The following is a 15,622-nucleotide window of genomic DNA, read 5'->3' as shown; positions in this document are numbered from 1 at the left end:
CCTCAACATTAAATTTCCCGCGTGATTAGGTACGATGATTTTTAAGCGGTGCATTGGATTAGCAACATCAGACAACTCTTTCATCATTGAACAAAAGGTTTATTAAGTTTCTAAACATGGTACAATTCAAATACTAAACTAAAATACTTATAGACTAACATTAAATCATTACAAGCAATATGGCTATTTGTGATTATGCCGCCATACACATTAATTCATAAATGCACCTGATGTGAACAAATTAGATCAATTCACACTACCTGATTATTCATACTGAAGTAGATTAACAAATCATTCACTGCTAACACATACTTGTGACATTTCAATTATTTTATACATTACATTAGGCATTCAATTCTTAGGATACGTAATTACTTAATTCACACTATTCCGTTATACCGTTATTTGCACAAACACACAATTATGTCATTTAAATATCTTGTGCAATATAATAGACATGCAAAAATACCTTAGGACTCTTAATCATTCACAAATCTTTAACACTAGTCAATCTACACATAACACATTCTATCATATACTAAAGTCCTAGTATAACTTCAACAGTTCTGTATTGGAATCACGATACTTTTTACAGACAAATTTCTAGCTAACATAGGTTATGATTTACAGTACCTTTCTTGAGCTCTTCGTATGGGCTTTTATTCTTTTCCAAATGAACCTCAGGTATAACTTCTCGTAACTCTGGAATACTTTAACACACATATATTTGATCTACTATCAGCAACGAGGACATCGATCTCTTTACAGTTTTCTGCTTTGCGTAGTATCACTAGCGTCGAAACGAAGAAGATCCCTCCTTTTCTAGGACTCTATGGCAATTTTTCCTTTGCTTCCTACTCGGGAAAACGGGAATCAAAATCCCGCTCACTTTCGTTTCCGTGTTGTGACGAGGAGATATCACCCCTGTCGCCACTCAGGAAAACCCCGTGAACTCCACCGGAACCAAAACCAAACTCCAAGGCCAAAAGCGAATATCCAAAAAGAGTCTCCTCCAGGGGGTTACCAACCCTTTTATAGCTGCTTCCCTAACGGCACCTTTTCTTACTTCCTTTCTCCTCCTTCTACTTGTTTTTTAATCATCAACCAATTAAGGTGGCGTTTTCTCGCCAAACGTCATTTGATCGGCAAGCCCGTTCTCAATGTTTCAATCCAGGGATCGGCCCTAAGCGATAGCTTTGCTTTTCTTGTGCTAGCCTGACTTAATCCCCTTTCAAACTTTTTCTATGAATTCTACTTAATAACTTAATCTCTCACATAACGTATTTTATGATTCACCCCTTTCTACTTATTTACTTAACTCTCTCATTTTTAATCGTATTACAATATTAATCTATACTTTCTTTTGTTAGCAACTTATTTAGTTAGAATTCCTTATTTTAAGTCATATTACAATATTAATACATTCCTTCCTTTATCAGCTACTTTAACAACAACCCTTACGTTTTATACATATTACTGGATGCAAGAAATTTTCCATTAAATAATTCATTTTTTTTTTGCAGGGGTTTTAATTTATGATATTTATTCTTCATGTTACACCATGATGGCTGAGAATACTATATTCCTAAGATATCAGGTGTAACACTTGCATGAAACACTCTGTCTTGGTGACTATCAATGCCCCAATTACACAACATCACCTGAGTCATGACTAAGGTATGCAAACACACGTCATATGTGCTCATCATGGCTCAGTCAGTGTATCACTTCATGCACTTAGTGGCGCATTCATTTAGTCATATAATATAGTTTTTTTTATTATACTTGAACATTTTTTACCAGCCTGGTTGGCCGAGTGGTTAGCATATCTGCTCTCCAGCCAAATGCCTGTGGGTTCGAATCCTGCTGTGGACATGGATGTTTGTGATTGTCCGTGAAAATACCAGTGGTGATGGGGTGCGGTAGATGGCGTTGGTGAGCTCGTTGTAGTTGGTGGATTGAGTGGTGGAAACAGATAGTTATAGAGTAGGTGCCCTCCCTCGATGAGTCTTTGAATTCCCTGGAGGTGTCACATAATAATAATAATAATAATTTCAAATTTGTTTATGCATATTTACCCAATGATCAGAATATCTTAATTCTATTTTAAAAAAATAGCATAACAATCTGGCAACAGACGAGTTAGTCCAAAATGAATAGTCAGACTAAACTTAGAATTTTTCTAAATTGAAATTTTAAATGTTTGAATGTCTATAGTGGACATTCAACGAGAAAGACTTGAGAGACTATTGGTTCTCTCTCTCTCACTATATACAGGGTGGCCATAATTAAAGAGGAAGTGTTCAGAACCCTGTAACAAAAAATGTATTGAATGAAATTCAACTAAACTTGGCGTAAGTATCCTCTGAAACATGGGGTTTTGATTTACAGAAAAAAAAAAAAAAGTACAAAATTCTGCAACTAGCAGACAATTGGCATGATATTTGCATAAACCCACTTTCTACTGATGAGTTGGTGGATATAAGGAAGACCAAAATGGATTTGCATAATTCTGATAAGACTGAAGTGATGTGGATCTCACCTTACTGGAATGTGCATTGCTAGTCAAGCTTTACTATCAATAATGCCGTGCTTCAAGAATTCCAGTATTTGAAGGATAAGAGAAATAAAATTGCATAAAAGTTGAGCAGCTCTCAGATGTGAACTGTAGACTAAAATACAGAAAGATTATTGAAAAGAAAATGAAAGAGTTTTAGAACAGGAATCAAACCTTGGAGATTCAGTGGCTGACTCTGAAGAAAACATTGATTGATTCTGCCAGAGAGGCATGTGGTGAGGTTGTGTGAAAGGATAAAAAAATCAGAACTCCCTGGTGGACGCAGGAAGTTAAAGAGGCAGTGAAGGAAAAGAAGAAAGCATATCAAAAGTTCCTGGCAAATAAGTCAGCTTTTACTCTTACAGAATACAGAGACAAATGTAAGAAAACTAAACAGTGTGTAAAACTAGCTAAACAAAAGTCATGGGAGGACTTTGGCAAGAATATAGAAAAATAAATATCAAGAAGGTGGCAAAATATTCTGGAGGTTGTTGAAGAAGCTTAGGAATGGAGGAAAGAGTGCTGTAAAAGGAATTAGAGATGATAAAGGTGACATGAAAACAGGAGAAAAAGATATCCTTGAAGTATGGAGTAATTACTTTGAAAAACTGCTAAATGAAACAAGCAGTGATGACAGCACAATGATAAAAAACACTGACCAGTCATGCAGTCAGGAATACATATCCATACTTGAAGTAGAAAAAGCCATCAAAGGCTTAAAATGTGGAACGGCAGCAGGAGTAGATGATATTCGACCAGAAATGCTGAAGTATGGTGGTATAAGAGTATTACAGTGGCTGCACTGCATAGTTCAGAAAGCCTGGACAGAGGGACGAATTCCCGATGATTGGAGTAGAGCTCTCATAGTACCCATATATAAAAAGGGAAATAAAACTGAATGTGAGAATTACAGAGGTATTTCCCTACTGAGTGTTCCTGGCAAGATCTATGCAAGTATACTTGAGAAAAGGTTGAGAAGAATTGTGGAAGAAAAGCTTGGTGAAGAACAAGCTGGATTCAGGCCAAATAGAGGCTGTCAGGATCAGATCTTCACTTTACGACAAATAGTCAAGAAAGCATGGGAATATAATAAAGATCTGTATTTAAGTTTTGTCGATTTGGAAAAGGCATATGACAAGGTGCCAAGAAAGAAGCTATTCAATACGCTGCAGTTATATGGTGTCAATGGGGCATTATATCAAGCAATACTTAGTCTTTATTTGAGTTGTAAGTCAGCAGTTAGAATTGAAGGAAGTACAGGAAGATGGTTTAATGTTAAATCTGGTGTGAGACAAGGATGTACAATATCCCCTCTGTTATTCATTATCTATATGGATCACATTATGAAGGAAAGTGGTATTAAACCTGATATCAAAATTGGAGATGTTAATGTCAGCTCTTTGCTTTATGCGGATGATGTTATACTTCTAAATAAATCCGCTACAAGTCTGCAAGATTCTTGGAGATGTTAATGTCAGCTCTTTGCTTTATGCGGATGATGTTATACTTCTAAATAAATCCGCTACAAGTCTGCAAGATTCTCAGACTAAATTGAATAGCTGCTGTAATAGATATGGTATGAAGGTCAGCAATAAAAAGACAAAGACAATGAAAATAGGCAGAATCATTGAAAATGTCAACTGTGTTGTGAATGGAGAACCTGTGGAACAAGTAAAACATTTCAGCTACTTAGGCACGATTTTTACTGAAGATGGTAAATTAAATATAGAAATAGACAACAGAATCAGCAAAGCTGGTATGATGGGAAGTCAATTGAATAAATTCATATGGAATAAGAGAGTTAATTCCGTAAATTAATTACCAGTTAGGAATAAGAGAGAAATTAGTCGGAACACTAAATTAGCTGTATACAAGACAGTGTTCAAACCAGTTTTAACTTATGGATCTGAGAGCTGGGTCAGAAGTAAAACACTTGACCAAAGACTGCAGATATGAGAGTGCTGAGAAAGATTAGAGGCGTGAACAGATGGCATCAATGGCAATATCATATTAAAAATCAGGATATTAGGAAAGAACTTGACATTGTCAGCATCCAGGAATGTGTTAGCAGAGCTAATCTCTGCTAACACATTCCTGGTCACTTAAATAGAATGGGAGAGGAAATATTAGCAAAACAAGTGTTCTCTGCCAGGTTGGCAGGAAAACGACCCAGAGGAAGACCAAGATATAGGTGGATTGATACGGTACAAAGTGCCTTAGACGATAGAAATATAAGATCTGATAATGTTGGAGTCTTGACAAGTAACAGACTGATTTGGAGGAAAATTATAGATAGGAAGTTAGTAATGATATAATTTTTTCATGTAGTACTGTCATATCCTGTACACCCCTTGAGGGTACATGGCAGGAATTTGATGATGATGATGATGATGAGAAAAGATCCAATAACAATAACAAATCTTAGAAAAATGATTTTAGAATTTGAAAATAGTGAGGCCAGATGAAGGCACAAATGGATTATTCCTCAGCAAGTCGAAAAAGTTGCAACTGCCACTGTAGAATATAGAACACAGAATGAATAATGCACGAGGATCCAGCAGTGCTTGAGCAATAACAAGGCAACTGGACATGCCATACTCAACTGTGCCGAAAATCCTGCATCAAATGCTGAGGTTTTTCTCCTACAAGATCACCCACTCAAATTTGCTTCTCAGCTTAAATGGAGGTGGATGATGCATGGCAATGAAAGATCTTGTAAAGTGATGGGATACGTTTTTATCTGAATGGTAGTGTTAACTTACATAATTGGAGCATTTGGGCTGCGAATAACCCTCGTGTCTCATCAGACCCCTTTACACTCACTGAAAGTCACAATGTGGTGTTGTTTCACTGCATCATTTATTACAGGTCTGTACTTTTTCGAAGAACTTTGCCCAACAGAGTGAATGACTTGTACTTGTTAGGTATCAAGAGATATTGTGAAATTTTTTTGTTTTACAACTGCAGCAGTGAAGATGCCTCGACTCTACTTTATTCATGCAGGATGGAGCACCACCTCACATTGGATTGCCAATACAGCAAATGTTACAAAAGTACTTCACAGAACACAGCGATTAGTCATGCATTTCTCACAGAATGGCCACCTCATTCAATCTGATCTCAACCACTGTGACATTTGGTTGTGGGGTCATCAGAAAGGAGGACATATTGAACCACATCTGTAAGTTATATGAACATGAAAATTGATTTGTTGTGTCTCTTCTATTCATTACTGTTTAATTAATTTCAAACTATGAGGTTATAGCACAAATGTCCCCTGTATATCTTCTGTAAATAACCCTCTCCCCCTAATGTTCCAGAGCATACATACACCAAGTTTCGTTGAATTTCGTCCAATGCATTTTTTGCTACAGGGATATGAACACCTTCTCTTTATGGCCACTGTATATATGCACGCGCACACACAAACATGACATGAGTGTCCTGAACTTAGCAGTTTTGTAGCAAGGCCATCTTCGAGGACCTTATTACAAAACTACCTAATGTGTAGGTGCTCTGTAGAAACTCTTGACTGCTGAAGTGGTGTCCTGTTGACTGAAATACATGGCACTTGATAATGCTAAAAATGATAATTTTACTTGAAATACTTGATAATGCTATAACTAGTAATTCAATTTTATGCAAGATATATTTTTCAAAAACAAAATGTTAGCTTTTTATTCCAGTTTCAAAGTAGAACTACAATTAAAAATTAGTAGAAATTCATAAACATAGCTGAGATATTACTCAGACACATATTCAACCATAGAGTGAATAATGTACTTATTAGTTATAAGATTTCTGTCCTTTATATTAATCAGAACCTCATTCAGATCAAATCCAATATAACATGAAAAACCTTTATATTGACTTTTCAGCTGATGGTAAGATAGCTAGTCTCATGAGGACGTGGCAGAATTTTTTCTCTACCAGAAACTTAGGTTTTTCATTTTACAAGCAGGCAATCCAGTCAGAAGAATACATACAATTAATAAACATAATACAATGGCATCACAGTCTTAGTTGCTTTGCTAATACCCCCCACCCTAAAAAAAAATTCACCTATCAATATGGTAAGCTGTAATTACTGGTCAGTCGTTATTCATCTACTATTCTTTAATGATCCAACTAGCCTTGATGGATATATATGTCAGTTTTGCCATTGATGCAAAGTGGCCATTAAAATTGCAATACCATAGAAATTCTATTGAAACATGGATACAAATATAAGATGCTTGATATATTTCATTTACATATACACTGAGGTGATTACAGGAAATTTTGCATTTAACACGAAGTAGCATTTTTGTATAATGTTTCATAACTAAATTAGCAGTAATATTAAAGTAAATAAGTTATAAATCTCTAATTCCTTGAACATGGAAAAAATGTATGTCGGATGCATAAGTTTGATTTAAAAAATAATAGTTCGTTGACTTTTTGTAGGATAGCTTTAGCTTTGCTTTTATCATGATATCCATAAATAATGTAAGTAAAATTTTATTATTTATTTGTAATAATAAATGTATTTAGAATATTTTAACATCCAAGGTGCAAACGAATTTACTGCATTTTTTTTTTCAAACAAGCATAACACATATATACCAGTACATTTCTTTTTTTCTTGTTTTTTCAACTCCAAAAGTGTTTATTTTTTCCTACTGCAAAATGGCAGAGTATTCTATATTGCTATTATAAGATTCAATAAAAGTTGTTTTTTTCACTTGAAATTTCAGTTGCAAATATTTCACAGTAACCTTTATACTTTTAACCAAGCAGGAACACCCACACAAATGCAAAACAATATACAGTTTTGACCAAATCTGAACTTAACATTTTGATCAATAAAATACCAGAATTATTATGTACTTCTATGGAATAGGAGTACATAGTAATTCTGGTATTTGCAAATAAACTCCAGCTTACTTTTTGAAAAACTAAATTTTTGTATTGAGATTTCCCATGGCTCTATACTTTCACCCACTTTTCATCCTATAACTACAGTTTTGATGATGACATAACTCCATTCCTCATTTTCACTTGACCAACCTTGTAGTGAACATAGTCATTCAAAACTTTAAGATCTCCCAGAACCAATACTTGACTCCATGGGAAGATAACCTTGTGAACTTTAATACTAATACAACATGGTCCTTTATTCGGTTAAGGGGATAAAAATCCCTTATTGTTTTTCAGCCAGTAAGCGAAACTAAGATCGAAAACTACGATCTGAACGTTTCATGCCGACGAACTGTCAGCATATCCAAGCGTAAGTGACCACTTGGTAGTGCCACACCATGGCAATTCGTTGCAAAGGTGGAGCAAGCTCCCTCACTGTTCTTGATATTTTCTCATAATGTAAAAACACACAGCTCTTAGGAGATGTAGTACTGTTTTACATTATGAGGAGAGGTCACTACCCAGACCGGTTTCAACCTTTTTTGAGGTCTCATCAGTGAGTAGCTAGACCTAGAATATCAGAGTTTAAGTGAAAAGAACTTACATACTTTTGCTATACGATTGCCAGAAAGGTGTGTCACTATATTATATTATATATTATAACATAGTATAACTAAGATGAAAAGCCAAACGGCTATTTTTTTCTGGTGAGGTTGATCAGTTAAAACCTCGCCAGAAAAAAATAGCCGTTTGGCTTTTCATCTTAGTTATACTATGTTATAATATATAATATAATATAGTGACACACCTTTCTGGCAATCGTATAGCAAAAGTATGTAAGTTCTTTTCACTTAAACTCTGATATTCTAGGTCTAGCTACTCACTGATGAGACCTCAAAAAAGGTTGAAACCGGTCTGGGTAGTGACCTCTCCTCATAATGTAAAACAGTACTACATCTCCTAAGAGCTGTGTGTTTTTACATTATGAGAAAATATCAAGAACAGTGAGGGAGCTTGCTCCACCTTTGCAACGAATTGCCGTGGTGTGGCACTACCAAGTGGTCACTTATGCTTGGATACGCTGACAGTTCGTCGGCATGAAACGTTCAGATCGTAGTTTTCGATCTTAGTTTCGCTTACTGGCTGAAAAACAATAAGGGATTTTTATTCCCTTAACTGATCAACCTCGCCAGAAAAAAATAGCCATTTGGCTTTTCATCTTAGTTATACTATGGTCCTTTATTATTTCTTACAAGAAAGATCACACCTCACTTCTTCTTCTTACTTTTGAAAAACTCAATTTCCAAACACAATCAGTTTTCTCTTTCTGACTTAATCTCTAGCCTTTCTAGCACAAACAGATCTTAGTCAGAGATTCTTCAGCTTCCAGAAAACAAGGTGTGATTTTTTGCTTAAGACACTACTCATCTGTAAATGAATGAAATAATACATATCCCAAATTTGTCCAATTTGGAATACTACTGACACATTTTGGTAATGCAGCAAAAAAAATTTCCCTCTTCTGGATAGCATCACGAATTCCCTAGGAATGCTGATGCTATCCAGAAGAGGGAAATTGATCAATTAATAACTCTTCTCTGAATTTCACTGTAATCATTTTCCCACAGACATCCTGTTGTCTGACTCTGCTTTCTTCTACAAGTAATTCCATGGATAATGGAATTTTTTAACATCACTCCTCTACTTACCTTTAACAAAATATCATTCTTCCATTTTGATAAAAGAAAGTAGAGAAGTGATGTTAAATAAAAATATAATCAGTTGCTGGTCAACATCCATTTATTGCCCAGCTTCACACCAACTGAAACAACTCTTTTCTCTATTTTTTGAAGCAGCCTTTTTCACTTTCTTCTCAGGATAATTTTAAATCTTTAATTGTTCAAGAAACACATCAACAAGGTTCTTTTTGCTTTCCCCTTAACTGTACATGGCACACTGATGTGCTATATGTTTAACAATCTTCTGTGCATATGTTTAATATAATTTTTTTTAAATATTAGTGTGTAGACATTTTTAAACTTATTTTGTGAAGGACAGAGGAGCACTTACATTATCTGCAACTTTCCTTAGTAATTTTCCTGCTTGTTCAAGCTGCAATAAAAAATAAAAAAAAATAAATAAAAAGCGATTTGTGAAAAGAACAATTCATTAAGGAAAGAATTTTTAAATAATTCATTTCAACTGTTTGATATTTATGAAATTTAGAAAAGCTAAATAAATAAAAGTAGCACAGTCATGAAGTGACTTTAAGTGCAAACTTTGTCTGCTTACACTTGGATAAAGGATGAAACCAATAATATAAATTCTTGGCATTTTTAATTTATAGTATAACCAAGTGAAAAAATTTCAACGGCTATTTCTAATCCAGAGTATTTTAGTAATAAGGTGTGACACCTTTTGGCTACTTGTATATGGGAAGATAACTTCTGCATTACTTCAACCTAGATATCACTTCTGGGTGTGGCTCCCAATGATGAGACCGCAATAGAATATGATAGAATAGGGAAAGGAACAGGCTTTCCTCAAAAGGAAAAAGTTGAAAGACTTGTTTAAGGAAGGAAGCTGGTTCGTAACAAACCAAAGCAATGGTATAGAATGTAGCAACATCATTAGAAAAACACTAACATAGAAATAGAAGTGGAAAGACAGAAACAAGGAGAAGAAAGAAATTTTAAGATAAGAACACAGCAACACCTAGCAGACAGCCCTGTAGTGCTATCAGTAGACTTTACTCACGTATTTGATGTCTGGCATCCCTTTGATAGAATATGATAGAATAGGGAAAGGAACAGGCTTTCCTCAAAAGGAAAAAGTTGAAAGACTTGTTTAAGGAGAGAAGCTGGTTCGTAACAAACCAAAGCAATGGTATAGAATGTAGCAACATCATTATAAAAACACTAACATAGAAATAGAAGTGGAAAGACAGAAACAAGGAGAAGAAAGAAATTTTAAGATAAGAACACAGCAACACCTAGCAGACAGCCCTGTAGTGCTATCAGTAGACTTTACTCACGTATTTGATGTCTGGCATCCCTTTCTATTGCACATCCTCCAGCAAATTGGTGTAGGTAAAAAAAGCTGCTATCTGTTATCAAAGGAGCCTATGCCAATTCAACTACCAGCCTCCTAGTTAATGGGTTCCTGTCAGACCCAGTCAAAATTCAAAAGGGAGTAAAGCAAGGTTGCCCCTCTTAGTCCACTGTTCTTTGCGTTGGTTCTTGATCTGTTCTTACAGGAAGTCAACAATACACATGCTTTGCGAGGAATAACAGTTCCTTCAACTATGAAGGAAAATAAGGCATTAGCATATGCTGATGAAGTAGTGAGCACTTTGAAGGATAATGATTCCATATATATATATATATATTTTGGTATTTTGGAAAAATTCAGCAAGATCAGTGGATTAACCACTAATCCAGACAAGACAAAATTAAAAATTTTTGGAAAGTGGGATCTTGGAGCATTCCTTTTGGACTAAGAGAGAACCCCTCATTATACTTGGAATTCCATTCTCCACTTACCCAATATGACCAGTCCAAGCACTTATATACAAGAACTTAGAAATGTTAGAAAACTGGAAAATAGGGCCACTTTCCTTTTCTTCTAAAACCATAGTACTCAAAACCATAATCTTTCCTGCTCAGTTGTACATAATATTATAGACATCACAAAAGCTGAAGAAAAACAATTATATAGTAAGCCTGTGCAATTTTTTTTGGTCCAGCTGATACCAAGAAGTTAAAAAAAAAGGAATTTCTTCACCTATCAAAGAAGCATGGAGGATTTGGGCTTCGAGTTTTAAAATTCGCTATTTAAGCAATAGTGTCAAAAATCCATAAAATATTGCAGACTGACCTTCTCCTGTACTATCTAGGTTTTAATCTCCCCCTGTTTGGAGTTAATGATTATAAAGGTCCAAAAGCTGAAATTGTTCCTGAACACTACAACACTTTGTGCTTAACTTTAAGACTGCTAAAACACTCTGGCATTGACATTCTTTCCATAAAAAAAATTTATGGAAAGGTGGTTGATATTGGAATAAAGAAATCTTTAATCATCTTCACTGTAAAATTCCACAGTTGGATACTGACAACAATACTTTGTTTCACAATTTGTGGAACTCCCAAGGATACCCTAACAGGAGGGATCTTGCTTGAAGAATTGCACATGGCTGCCTTCCAGTCAACACCATCAAATGGAGGTATATCAACATTGGAGATCCAATCTGTGACATCTGTTAACAATTGGAAACAGTAAAACATGCATTCTATAGCTGCTCTCTTGCCCTGCGTATTTGAAACAGATTATGTAATGTATTGGGCATTTCATTACTTACAACAGAACAGATTATTTTTTTTTGCAATATCCATCACCTGTAAGCAATAGGAAGAGAATTTTGATTTTTATAAGTAATGAATTAAAATACCATTTATGGAAGGTTAGAAAGAAACATGAATTAAAGATGCCATGAATTTGAAAACACATAAATTTGAAATGCTTTCTTCTGAAACAAAAAAAAAGAAATCTGAAAACAAACCCCAACTCAACATCACCAGAGTTAAAGATCGGTACTATCAATGTAAGAAGCCTGAATGGCAAAGAAATGGAGCTAGCTGAGGAATTAGATAAGTACCAGATTGACATAACAGGGGTGACTGAAACAAAAAAGACCAAAACTGGTGAGATCTTTCTGAGCAATAAATACAAAATGTTATATTCAGGCAATGACAATCAAGGAAAAGAAGGAGTAGCCATAGTATTCAACACAAAATACGAGGCTAATCTTCTTGAATGGCAGTCAGTCTCAAGTAGAGTAATGTGGGCAAATATGAGAATGGGGAACTGGACAATGAGACTTATTTGTGCCTATGGTCCCACAGAAGGTTCTACTAAGGAGGAATTTTTTGACGCTTTAGAAAAAGCAACTGACATAATGAAAAAGGAAAAGTTGGTCCTTGTTGGGGATCTAAATAGCAGAGTAGGAAATGATTGTGAGACATACAAAAATATTTTGGGAAAATTTGGAGAAAAGAGCAAAGCTAATAATAATGGCAAATATCTGTTGGATTTCTGCTCAGGACATGGACTGGTTATTACTAACACCATGTTCCAACATAAAAATGTGCACAAATTCACATGGAGAGAAGAGGCTAGGAATAAGAAAAGTCTCATTGACTATGTTATTGTTGATAGTGATGTTTTCTCCCTGGTGCAGGACACCAGAGTGTACAGAGGATTTGAAATTGGAAGTGATCACTATTTAGTCGTGGGCAGGATAAAATTGAATTTCATATTGAAAAGAATAACATATAAGAAAGTTTTAAAGCAAATAAAAGTTGAGCAGCTCTCAGATGTGAACTGTAGACTAAAATACAGAAAGATTATTGAAAAGTAAATGAAAGAGTTTGAGAACAGGAATCAAACCTTGGAGATTCAGTGGCAAACTTTGAAGAAAACATTGATTGATTCTGCCAGAGAGGCAGGTTGTGTGCAAGGATAAAAAAATCAGAACTCCCTGGTGGACGCAGGAAGTTAAAGAGGCAGTGAAGGAAAAGAAGAAAGCATATCAAAAGTTCCTGGCAAATAAGTCAGCTTTTACTCTTACAGAATACAGAGACAAATGTAAGAAAGCTAAACAGTGTGTAAAACTAGCTAAACAAAAGTCATGGGAGGACTTTAGCAAGAATATAGAAAATAAATATCAAGAAGGTGGCAAAATATTCTGGAGGTTGTTGAAGAAGCTTAGGAATTCAGGAAAGAGCGCTGTAAAAGGAGTTAGACATGATAAAGGTGACATGAAAACGGGAGAAAAAGATATCCTTGAAGTATGGAGTAATTACTTTGAAAAACTGCTAAATGAAACAAGCAGTGATGACAGCACATTTGTAAAAAACACTGACCAGGCATGCAGTCAGGAATACATATCCATACTTGAAGTAGAAAAAGCCATCAAAGGCTTGAAATGTGGAAAGGCAGCAGGAGTAGATGATATTCGACCAGAAATGCTGAAGTATGGTGGTATAAAAGTCTTACAGTGGCTGCACTGCATAGTTCAGAAAGCCTGGACAGAGGGACGAATTCCCGATGATTGGAGTAGAGCTCTCATAATACCCATATATAAAAAGGGAAATAAAACTCTGTAATTCTCACATTTTGAATGTGAGAATTACAGAGGTATTTCCCTACTGAGTGTTCCTGGCAAGATCTATGCAAGTATACTTGAGAAACGGTTGAGAAGAATTGTGGAAGAAAAGCTTGGTGAAGAACAAGCTGGATTCAGGCCAAATAGAGGCTGTCAGGATCAGATCTTCACTTTACGACAAATAGTCGAGAAAGCATGGGAATATAACAAAGATCTGTATTTAAGTTTTGTCAATTTGGAAAAGGCATATGACAAGGTGCTAAGACAGAAGCTATTCAATATGCTGCAGTTATATGGTGTCAATGGGGCATTATATCAAGCAATACTTAGTCTTTATTTGATTTGTAAGTCAGCAGTTAGAATTGAAGGAAGTACAGGAAGATGATTTAATGTTAGATCTGGTGTGAGACAAGGATGTACATTATCCCCTCTGTTATTCATTATCTATATGGATCACATTATGAAGGAAAGTGGTATTAAACCTGATATCAAAATTGGAGATGTTAATGTCAGCTCTTTGCATTATGCGGATGATGTTATACTTCTAAATAAATCCACTACAAGTCTGCAAGATTCTCTGACTAAATTGAATAACTGTTGTAATAGATATGGTATGAAGGTCAGCAATAAAAAGACAAAGACAATGAAAATAGGCAGAATCATTGAAAATGTCAATTGTGTTGTGAATGAAGAACCTGTGGAACAAGTAAAACATTTCAGCTACTTAGGTACGATTTTTACTGAAGATGGTAAATTAAATATAGAAATAAACAACAGAATCAGCAAAGCTGGTATGGTGGGAAGTCAATTGAATAAATTCATATGGAATAAGAGAAATTAGTCGGAACACTAAATTAGCTGTATACAAGACAGTGTTCAAACCAGTTTTAACTTATGGATCTGAGAGCTGGGTCAGAAGTAAAACACTTGACCAAAGACTAGAGACTGCAGATATGAGCGTCCTGAGAAAGATTAGAGGCGTGAACAGATGGCATCAATGGCAATATCGTATTAAAAATGAGGATATTAGGAAAGGACTTGACATTGGCAGCATCCAGGAATGTGTTAGCAGAGCTAATCTCTGCTAACACATTCCTGGTCACTTAAATAGAATGGGAGAGGAAATATTAGCAAAACAAGTGTTCTCTGCCAGGTTGGCAGGAAAACGACCCAGAGGAAGACCAAGATATAGGTGGATTGATACGGTACAAAGTGCCTTAGACGATAGAAATATAAGATCTGATAATGTTGTTGTCTTGACAAGTAACAGACTGATTTGGAGGAAAATTGTAGATAGGAAGTTAGTAATGATGTAATTTTTTCATGTAGTACTGTCATATCCTGTACACCCCTTGAGGGTACATGGCAGGAATTTGATGATGATGATGATAAATTTGAAAAGCAATATGACATCCAAATGCTTTATAATATTGTACTGTGGAAATTTTATTGTTCAGTCAGATGATTTTTGTATTTAGAAAGAAGCGTTCTAGGAAATAGCAAATTTATGACTAGATGGTATAGACTACGCACATTATACAATATTCACCAGTGGGAGATAAAATTCTGTCTATTCTTGCTATGAGAGGTTTTTTTAAATAGTTCCATCTTCTTTACTCAATGTGGTCTTATAGTCAATTGCAGGGATGACTGGAGAGAAATCCCAGGCAGAGAAGGCCAAGCAGTTAACTCAGATGGGTATCAGTCATCCTTGCCATTTAGTTTCAATTAGTCTTTTGGTTGTTCATCTATATGAGATTGGTGAAAAAGGAAAACTGATAGCTTTTGGCTATATGATGATATAAAAGAGCTGAGGCCTTTTCTTTATCTCTCATTCTATCTATCTATATTTTACTTTCTCCTAATACTATCAGGCTCTCTTGCAATCCTATACTGACTACTCTAGGCCTATGATGAGCAATCCTTTACTTTTTCACCTCAATAAAGGTTAAAACCAGTCTGGATAGTGACCCTCCCCATAATGCATAGCATTATACATGTCA

General features: G+C 35.3%; 1 protein-coding gene across 1 annotated transcript in view; it reads right to left on the bottom strand.

The window, feature by feature from the left end:
• The window catches only part of LOC150098055 (U3 small nucleolar RNA-interacting protein 2-like), a 190,013-nt gene that overhangs the window by 135,532 nt on the left and 38,859 nt on the right, over positions 1–15,622 (bottom strand). Inside the window, exon 5 of the mRNA XM_090406409.1 lies at positions 9,527–9,568. Coding sequence (XP_090262535.1) covers positions 9,527–9,568 — 42 coding nt within the window. The remainder of the gene's footprint in view (positions 1–9,526; positions 9,569–15,622) is intronic.

This window comes from Typopeltis vanoorti, chromosome 16, assembly GCF_054136105.1.
Source record: "Typopeltis vanoorti isolate ZY-2024b chromosome 16, IOZ_Tvanoo_1.0, whole genome shotgun sequence".
Classification (NCBI taxonomy): domain Eukaryota; kingdom Metazoa; phylum Arthropoda; class Arachnida; order Uropygi; family Thelyphonidae; genus Typopeltis; species Typopeltis vanoorti.
The sequence above is the reverse complement of the archived record's forward strand: the minus strand, read 5'-3'. Positions and strand labels throughout refer to the sequence as shown.